This window comes from Eleutherodactylus coqui, chromosome 3, assembly GCF_035609145.1.
Source record: "Eleutherodactylus coqui strain aEleCoq1 chromosome 3, aEleCoq1.hap1, whole genome shotgun sequence".
Lineage (NCBI taxonomy): Eukaryota > Metazoa > Chordata > Amphibia > Anura > Eleutherodactylidae > Eleutherodactylus > Eleutherodactylus coqui.
The window spans coordinates 151074488-151084354 of NC_089839.1; the positions used below are offsets into that span (position 1 = coordinate 151074488).

At 46.4% G+C, this 9867-nt stretch overlaps 1 protein-coding gene across 1 annotated transcript; it reads right to left on the minus strand.

Annotated features, from left to right (window-relative positions):
* Positions 1 to 121: 121 nt before the first annotated feature.
* On the minus strand, positions 122 to 7177 carry LOC136621100 (ubiquinol-cytochrome c reductase complex assembly factor 5-like). The gene is made up of 3 exons (XM_066596339.1): positions 7051 to 7177; positions 4038 to 4198; positions 122 to 250 (listed from the first exon to the last, which is right to left on the minus strand). Exons 2-3 carry the CDS (start codon positions 4186 to 4188, stop codon positions 147 to 149), a joined length of 255 nt encoding a protein of 84 aa, XP_066452436.1. The 5' UTR covers positions 4189 to 4198; positions 7051 to 7177; the 3' UTR covers positions 122 to 146.
* Positions 7178 to 9867: the final 2690 nt, after the last annotated feature.

Consider the following 9867-nt stretch of genomic DNA (forward strand, 5'->3'; position numbering starts at 1 on the left):
GGGTGCCACCCGCCCATGTTCAGGAGGCCTTAAGGCCAGAAATCCCAGAAATGTGCGAATATTACACTCATGTGACATTGGTCATCAAATTGGGGACAAATAACTGACAATGCCAAAGCCATTTTATGAGAAATACATATTTATTTTCAGTCATGGTTTTTACTCTGTGAGGTATTTGAGTTGGCAATTTGCTGCAGGAAAGCTCTTTGTTCACACATTCTCTCCGACTGGCGTCTTCTGTACACATCATCTGAAAGGAAGATCAGAAACATTTAACTCCTTAAGGACCCGGCCCTTCTTGGCCAGAAGGATGCAACGATTTACACTTTTCAAGAGCCATTGGTACCCTTTTTGGTTAAATAAAATGCATTGTAAAACTTTTATACATTTTTATTGGGGGACAGAGAAAAAAAAAAAGGTGTAGAAGTGTTAATCATGCAGCATAAACAATATATATTTCTCTGTAGCCTGATACGATTAGGAGGATACCAAATTTATTTTTGGTATTAAATTTATTATTAGGTTTCTCCCCTTTTACACAATAAAAAACAATTTTTGGAATTTTTTTTTTTACATCGTTCATTCTGAGTCCCATAACTTTATTTTTCCCTGGATGGAGCTCTGTGAGGGCTTGTTTTTTCGTGTCGAGCTGTAGTTTTTATTGGTACTGTTTGATAGTACATAGGTCTTTTTTGTTCACTTTTATTGTGGTTTTTTATTGTAAGGCAAAATGAACAAAACAAGCATTTTGCCTCAGTTTTTAAAGTTTTTTTTACCTTACATTTGACGTGCAGGATAAATAGTGTTCAAGTAATGTACAGGTAGTTACGGATACAATGATTAGAAATATTTAAAAACTCACATATTTGGTTTATGTCCCTGATCACTATAATAATGCATTGCAGTACTTCTGATCACAAACAGTGGCAGGCCTGGACACCAGTGCGTGGCATCTAGTTGCCATGGCAAGCCATCGGCCCTCTGTGATTACTGGCAAGTTTACTGTTGAGTTAACTACTCCACAGCCAGGATGTAAACTAACGTCCTGTAGCGGTCAGTGGTTAAAGAGACTTATGGGCTGATAGTATGTGACCCACTGAGTGACCCCGAGTCCGGGGATGTGTTATACTTACCTCCTTCGGTGTCAGCTGGAAGTGCATTGAGCGACGCACTAAGTAATCTGCCTGTTCAAATTTTGTATCTGCACAGCGCTGCTCAATGAAAGATGAGCGTATTCTGTGTAGTTCTTGATATTCATGAGCTGTGGCTTTCCCGCTCATTAACAGCTTTCCATCCATCTGTGGTAGTCATGTACGATCCGACTTCTGATGTAAACCCAGTGCATATAGGAAGTGAACAAATGTTTATTATAAGGTTGACAGGCTCAGAGGGATGTTTGTATATTGAATCCAAATCTCTGGGTCCCTATTACATCATGGACAGAGCTTTACTTATTAAAAAGCGAACATTTATTGTCAGGTCTGGCGGCTCTGAGGGTCTCTGTGCCCGCACTACCAGTCCTATTACCCAGGCTGCGGCGCAGAGGAGTTCCGATCTTGGAGACCTTCCCTGGTTGCCGCGGTCCGATGCACCAGTTCGCACGCTCCCGTGCGCCTAGTTAGCCATTTTACTGGGGCCGCGGCAGGTTACTGCCCCGCATCCCCATTGCCATGACGCCCAGGCGTGTTCCTTCTGTCGCTGCCTGTCTTGAGCAGGTGACAGGCGCTGTTCACTCCCGGCGTCCTGGGATTGGGTCCTGCTGCTGTCAGGCTCCCTGCCCCTATCAGCTGCTGGGGCAGGAGTTCTGACAGCATTTAAGCCACTCAGTTTCCTCTGGACCTTGCCAGTGTATGTTTGGTCTCCAGCTACACCCGCGTTACCTGTATTGGATTTCCTGCCTTGACTCTCTGGCTTCGGACCTGACTTTGCCATCGCCTGACCCCTTGTACCTCATTCTCTCCTGTTGCTAACCCGGATTGCCTGACCTGCCTTTCTGTTTGTGTGTTTACCTGTATTTGTCTGTGAGTCTGACTCCTGCCCTGCATCCCTAGCGAGTTTAGGGACTGTTGCCCAGTTGTCACCCTAGGGCCTAGCCTAGGGGGACAAGTAGGTAGGGACAGGAGTTGCGGGTAGTTTCAGGGACTTCCAGTTACCCGGACCCCAGTTCCCTGACAATTATTGGTTCATCTTATCTTTTCATCACATAAAGAAACCAGGAAAAGTATATTTACTTTCACTTATGTGAGTTACATACAGAAAAGGTGGGAGGGAGATACAGGAAGCTAGAAAGAGAGATAGGGGGCCCATGGGGGATTGTAGCTGCAATCTCCCAGTTTCCACTTACACTGCGTTCTCAGCTAACTATATGGGAGACTTATTACAGCAGGGTAGGGAGAGGAAGAGCAAGCAGGGGTGTATTCCAGTTCAGTCTCCTGGTATCTGGTTACACAGTGTATCTTAGCTACATTTTATTTGGTAGATACATAACAATATATAATATGCTTCAGCCTTTGGGCTGATAACAGAGAAATAGCTTATAAGTCCATGTACCACATTCAGTAATAACAGATTCCCTTTGCATCAATTTATTTATTTTTCTTAATGAATTGCATCTTATTCTGTGTTAAAAAGCATAATTTCTAATTGGTCTCCTGCCTCCTTCTTGTTCTCTTCCGAGCCTAATCTGAGATCAAACTCTACATTTTATAATATACATATTCAAAAAGGAGGAAAAGATTTGACAATTTAATTACAAACAAACTACAACAGACACCCCTTCCACACAGCATTTCAGGGGGGGGGGGTTGACTTTTTAAGTTTGATTTTGATTTTTTTAAGATTTGAGCTTAGAATAGGCTAGGGGACGAGGGGGAGGGCTGGAGACCAGGCTGCCAGAGAGCTCGTCTGAGGGCCTCAACAATGAATAAGACTGAGAATTCTACAATGTATACCAGCTACAAAAGACAAATGGTTGAGGAAAAAAAACACCCATGAGAGACCGCCTCCCATACGGACATGACACAGGAAGCTCCTAGATCTCTTTAAAGGCGGGAAAACCCTTCACCTCCTCAGTCCCTTTTTATGACATTCCATTGACTTCCTTTTACTATTTTATCTTTTTTTTTTTTTTTTTTTAATCTAGCAGAAGGGGGAAAATTAGCGTTGCTGTCGTGGGCCCATGGAAAACTAATTATGTGTAAGTAATCTTGTTATTTCCCTTACACACCCAAGAGAGGTTATACTAGATTACTAATTAGGGAGGTTTATAGCCTGAAGTACTACACTACTGATGGCCAACAGTTCATTGGATTGGAGAATCCCCCAATAGAGTACTAGTGAAACTCAAACGCTGTCTTGTAGCCTTGAAGTATTGGTACTCTTTCCTGATGTTGAACCCCAACCAACCAAGTGGAAGTTCCGAATCTAAAAAAAATACCATTTTATTCATTGTTGTGAGTGTACTTGCAGACACCCCCTAACAGAGGGATCAAACTCAGGAAACATTAGCTGTAGGAACATAAAACTTTGGGAAATTTCTTTTGATACCATGGGCACGCAATACACAGATTTTGAACAAAATCTCAGATATGAAGGTGGGGAGCATTAGACCACTTGACATGGAATGACTCAGGTAACCTCTCATGCCATCGAGTTTGGGAGTAAGGCCCTGCGGCCCACCCTGAAGAAAGCCTTGACAGAGTAGAGGCAGCCAAACAGCTAGCTCAGCATTTTCCAACATGTCCCAAGGACAGGAAACAGGAACTGGTGAGGTGAAGGGTGTTCCCGCCTTTAAAGAGATCTGGGAGGTTCCCGTTTCCTGTCTGGATGGGAGGTGGTCTTTCACTGGTGCGGTCATGGGCGTAAGGGAAATGCAATTAAAGCCAAGTGAAAAAATGCCTTTCATGGGATATATATAAAAATATATATTATATACACACACAGCGCCCAAAAACTAGAGAATCTACTAGAGTAAGGCAACAGGATATCTGTATGTAACACAAGATGTTTTGAGGAAGCAGGAAGACTGCAGTACTTACAAAATGTTTCCTTGCCAATTCGAACATTGATCATAAACCATTCCATGGCTCCTCCGAGGACAAAGAAGAAAGGCAAGAAGCGGTACATGCCGAATCTCCGCTTCCCCGGGACCATATCCATTAGAGTTTGAATTGTGCTCCTAGACCTCATATCTGCAAGTCTACAAGAGAAAGAACAAATCCAATTCTACTCTTCATAAAAAAGGCAAAAGAAACTATTTAAAGCCGTGTTCACCTGAAATTTGCATCGAATCCTCATCAAGTGTCCCATTTATTTGAAAGTTTTTTGTTTTATTGGCATAAATCTGAAATCCATGTCGTGGGAAAAAAAAAAAGAACTGATGTCACTGCTTAATGTGCTGAGAATCTGTGTCAGGTTTTCCTGTTTTCCCCATTAAACAAGTCTAACCCACGCACAGATCCACGGCAACCCTACTGCAATCCGCATCAGAATTTTCCAGCGGTTCACATGGCCTAAGATGACGCCCGGATATCTCTTTCAGGCCGGCTTCACACTGGCGATAGGCTATTTTGTGTTGCGAGAGTGAGTGAAAACGCATAAAAATGAAACCAATGATTTTTTAATGGTTTCATTCTCTTTTGCGAAGCCTTCACTGCACACTCGCAGCGCTAAGAAAAAGCAGCACTATCGCCTGTTGGCTTCAATAGGGCCGGCGCAAGCCCCATTGAAAACATAGGCAGTACATCGCGCTCCCCTGACACAGCTGTGACAGCTATGGCAGGAGATTCCTTCATCCCTGCGGGGACTGTGAATATGAAAGAATCCTCTGCCATAGCTGTGACAGAGGCCCGCGATGCTATCCATTGCTTTCAATGGGGCTAGTGCTTCTGCAGCCCCATTGAAAGCTATGGGTTGCAGGCAAGCAACGCAGCGATTATTTTCGGGGAAGGGCTTGAAATATAAGCCCTTCCCTTAAAATCCTCTCTAGCTGTAAAGAAAAGTGAGAAAAAAATTTAACTCACCTAGAAGAGCCGTCCGGCCCCAGTAGACGTCTTCTGTAGGCCCGGGATTAAAAAATCCCCGCCACCAGAAAGCACTGCCCCTGATCGGCTGAGTGCTGTAACCAATCAGTGGCGGCACCCAGCCATCATTGATTGACAGGTTAGCGCTGCCTGTGATTGGTCAAAGCGCTCAGTCAATCACAGGCAGCTCTCAGCCATTCATTGCTAAGGGCTGCCTGTGATTGGATGAGCGCTGTGACCAATCAATGATGGCTGGGTGCTGCCCCTGATTGGTTACAGAGCTCAGCCGATCAGGGGCAGTGCTTTCTGGGGGCGGGGATTTTTCAACTTTAAATAAATAAAAATCTCCTACTTTCCCGCCGTCCGTTCGGGAAACCGCAGAAAATAGAGCATTCTGAGGGTGTTTTCCTGCACGTGCGATCCGCATGCCGGGAAAAACTGACATCTGCAGGTATTTAATTACCTGCGGATGCCCAATGAATGTCTATGGGCATATAGAACTGCGGATCATCCGTGCGGATTACACAATTCAATTTTGACAGGAGGCCTTAGACTCTGCTGGAGGCGGGACCTACCTAATAGGCTGAGCTACATGGTGGACATGGAGGCTTTTGTCAGGCAACCGGCTGCTATGGGAAACTAATGTTACCTTGCAATCACAGTGTGGGCTGCCGATGGGTGACAGGAGGCCCCTCTCCTTTATCTGTGAAGGGCTCCTTCACACGAGTGTATACGCATGTGCGTGCGCCTCAGCGCAATTTTTTTCTACACTGAACAAAACTTTTTGGGGAGCATATCGGCGTATTTTACTGTACTTTTCCCGCCAGCTGGGTATGTTCATTGGACGCACTGCTTGAAATGGAACACGTGGATCTCATTAGACTAAACTGGCCTTCTGCCGTGGAATTACACATCTCCTTATGTAGTTGCAAACCCCATAGACTTCTATGAGGATTTTTAGTGCGCAAATGTACAGAAAAGTAGAGCATCTCACTTTTAAAAAAAATATTTTCTATGACTTAAATACACAGTAAATATGGAAATCTAAACAAACTCACTGAAATTAAAGGGGTTGTCCCGCGCCAAAACGTTTTTTTTTTTTTTCAATAGGCACCCCGTTCGGCGCGAGACAAACACAAGGGATGGGTTAAAAAAAAACAAACGTTTAGTACTTACCCGAATCCCCGCTCTGCGGCGACTTCTTTCTTACCTTAGCAAGATGGCCGCCGGGATCTTCACCCACGATGCACCGCGGGTCTTCTCCCATGGTGCACCGTGGGCTCTGTACGGTCCATTGCCGATTCCAGCCTCCTGATTGGCTGGAATCGGCACACGTGACAGGGCGGAGCTACGAGGACCAGCTCTCTGGCACGAGCGGCCCCATTCACCAGGGAGAAGACCGGACTGCGCAAGCGCGTCTAATCGGGCGATTAGACGCTGAAATTAGACGGCACCATGGAGACGGGGACGCTAGCAACGGAGCAGGTAAGTGAATAACTTCTGTATGGCTCATATTTAATGCACGATGTACATTACAAAGTGCTTTAATATGGCCATACAGAAGTGTATACCCCCACTTGCTTTCGCGGGACAACCCCTTTAATGGGTTCTATTCTCTGCATATTTTACCGATACCTCCATGAAGGAGCCCTTAGGGCAGCAGCCTGGCTGTCAGTAGTCAGCTGAGCCACTGCCATAATATGTATGTGCAAGTTAAAAGCCCATTAGTGAAGTCAGTAAAAAAAGTATATTGGCCATCTCTAAAGGGTTAAAGAGAAACCTTGGTTTCCCCTAGCAACCAATCACAGCGCAGCTTGCATTACATATTTAGCTCTTGAAAAGTGAAAGCTGCGCTGTGATTGGTGGCTAAGGGCGTCACCTGACAGGCAATCCCGTATAACGCGCTGGATGACATTCTGAGGAACATGGCAGACTGACAAGGAAAGCTCATGCTGCAGGAGTGTCCTCCACAGCGTCTACATACATGTGCGCTGTATGACTACATTACACGTCTCCGGTACGGTCATACCTGTACAGCCAGTGCTCGCCGCTTTCCTGTCCATGAGCGGTCCCTCATAGAGCACTAAAGGTCAGCGTGACTATCGCTTTCCCTGGGAAACCAAGACATGATGAACACCACGTGACTGGACAACAGTGACTAAACCCTAGGAAGATTCTCGCTCCGGAGCATGCGCAGTGTAAAGAATTGTCTGAGAACCCAAACATGATAAAGATAAAAGCGGAAGCTAGCAGCAATCCTCAACGTGCATAACACAGTGTGCGCCAGAGCCAGCCACCTCACGTGTGCCACCCACTGATGCCCCATAACAGTGCATGCAGGCTGCAGCTGCCCCATAGCACTGTGCTGTACACAATTTCTCGATCATACGCTGAAGCACCCCCAGATGCCCCATAAGTTTGTGCCAGTTGCACCCCATAAGGCTAGGGTTACATGGCGACTCAGGTGTCACTCAACCCAAGTTCGCGCTGTATCCCTGCGACCTTGCACCCTCGAGTCCCTATGCTGCGGGAACGCTGCCACAACTATGACCAGCAGTGAGGTTGCGTCAAGGCATCTAGTGAGTGGCACCACGACCTGGAGCTTGTCGGGTCAAAGGGCGACACAGCAGTCCCTTCCACTGCCAAAGCCTTCATGCACCCCCAGGCTGAAACTGTCGGCGCATGTTTTTTTCTGCATGTTTTTTGAGGGCGCAGAAAAAAAACATGACATACTCTATTTAGGTCTGCAATTGTGCACCGTCTGCACAGAATTGCGCACTGAAAGGTGCAATTTTGCGTGGAAAATTGAAAACACCTGGGACTAAATCGGCTGGCCCACCTACTCACATGGCGCTGCTGGGACCGCGCTGATGTGAGCAGCGCAAAAAAGTACAATAAGTCTGGGTTCACACGGGGCGGATTTGCCATGGAAATTCCGTGCGGAATTTCGCCGCGGAAAATCCGCATGCGGACGCTAATCCCAGGATTAGCCAGCCATGTGGACGAGATTTATCAGAAATCTCGTCCACACGGGACGGCAAATCCGCTGCGGCTAAGCCGGCAGAAGCCGCCGCTGCGGCGCGGATTTGCCGACCGCAGCATGTCTATTTTTTTTTTTCCGCTGCGGTCGCGCTCTCCTCTATGGGAGTGCCGGCCGCAGTGGAAGAGCGAGCGTCTGGGCCGCTTCAAAGCGGCCGCAGGTTTGGCAGCAGCGGTTCTCCCGGCGGAAATCTCGCAGTTTTTCGCTGCGCCCGGGAGCAGGGACACAACAGCGGTAAGAGCACACGCAGAGAGCCGGCGTACGGCCTCCCTGCATTGCCAGGACGTCGGAGCAGACAAGAATCTTACTAGTCAAGCATCCTACTGCACACTGATGAGGGGCAAAATCCCTGAAACCGCTGTCTGTGTATGGATTCTGACTTGGTTTACAATTCCCAATCATTTCTCTACAGACCTTTATGAAGAGTAGGGCATTGATTTGCAGGAATGCTGCCATCCAGTAGGTGGCGCTGCAGAGGTATTGTTCCATCTCCCTTATTTGCATATTGGTAGACAGTTTTGATATATGGAACTGATACTTGTGTCTTCTGGCCTGCATACAGGTCTACAGAGACCCTTCAGAGGCTATCTCTGTCCATCATCTAATGTTTTTCCATGATTAGACGTGTTTGGCTTATACGCCAGGAAACGCCCCTGATGTATACATTTTACTTTTTAAGGAGGACCCAACTGAGGGTTTTTAAGCTTATGGCAAAGGCTGTGGTTGGATTGGTTACAATTTAACCCCAGTGGGTCCCTGAGCCTCCCAAATTTTCATTCGCATTATATTCTGATTCTGGACACTTCCTTTAAGGATACTTTTGCACGGGATGACTGTGAGGAACTTTTCCCCTTTACCCAATAGAATGTACATATATGTCCTTCAGGTGTGGGGTTTGTATGGATCAGGAGCCCCCATGGCTACTTGTTGCACCTTGTGAACGACACCTCTTTAGTCCGTTTCCTATTTCTATGTGAGACCCCCTGTTGTGTCTTCTGTACTCAGTTGGCCTTCTTGTCCAGTCTTCAGTCTTTTTTCAGTTAGTCCGTTGTGTAGACATGAGGAAACGGACAATATTAGCGCCCCCATCATAGACTGAACCCCCAAACACTTGTAACTGGGGACAGGAGAGGCCTTTATGACATTACTATAGGTACAGCTGTATGTTCTCAGCTCTCCATATAGAGCCCCTATAGCTCCTGTCCCGCAGCAGCTGCCGCCGTGTCACTGGGAGAGGATTCAAATTATTATATACTTCTAGAATAAGGAGCGGCAGCGATCACTCTCATCATGACCGCTGTGTAAGGAGAAATCTAGATAAAAGACAAACACCACCATGTAGATTTATAGAATATTTTATTAGAATAGAAATAAGCAACATTGTAATGAAATATTACCGGCCCTTTTAATAAATGACGCAAGGATCACAGTGACTCTCAGGTCGGCCCGGTGGAGACCACAGAACTTGTTGCGGTCCTTCTGAGCAGTCCACCATTGTCCTGAGATGAGAGCCGCCGGACCCAAAGATCCAGAGGAAGGCGAAAAACCCCCCCGGAGAGTTCTACCTCAGGAGGGCAAAAAAATTCCTTCCTGACCCCAGATGTGGCGATCGGTTATCACCCTTGATCCAATCTGTCCTGCTGCTTATTGCTGTATGTATGTGTATATATATGTAATTATAGGTGCAGGAAAGCTGCTACTATAAATAGATATATATATCCTGCTTCTAAGAGCGTACAATCTAAAGTATAATAAAACCCCTCCCCACCCCGCCATCTGCTATTGGGGCGCCCAGGGCCCCTCCCC

Coding starts and splice junctions, on each gene's coding strand:
- LOC136621100 (XM_066596339.1), bottom strand. CDS start 4,188: ATGAGGTCTAGGAGCACAATTCAAACTCTAATGGATATGGTCCCGGGG. Junction 251..4,037: donor AATTGGCAAGGAAACATTTT/GTAAGTACTGCA, acceptor TCTTCCTTTCAG/ATGATGTGTACAGAAGACGC.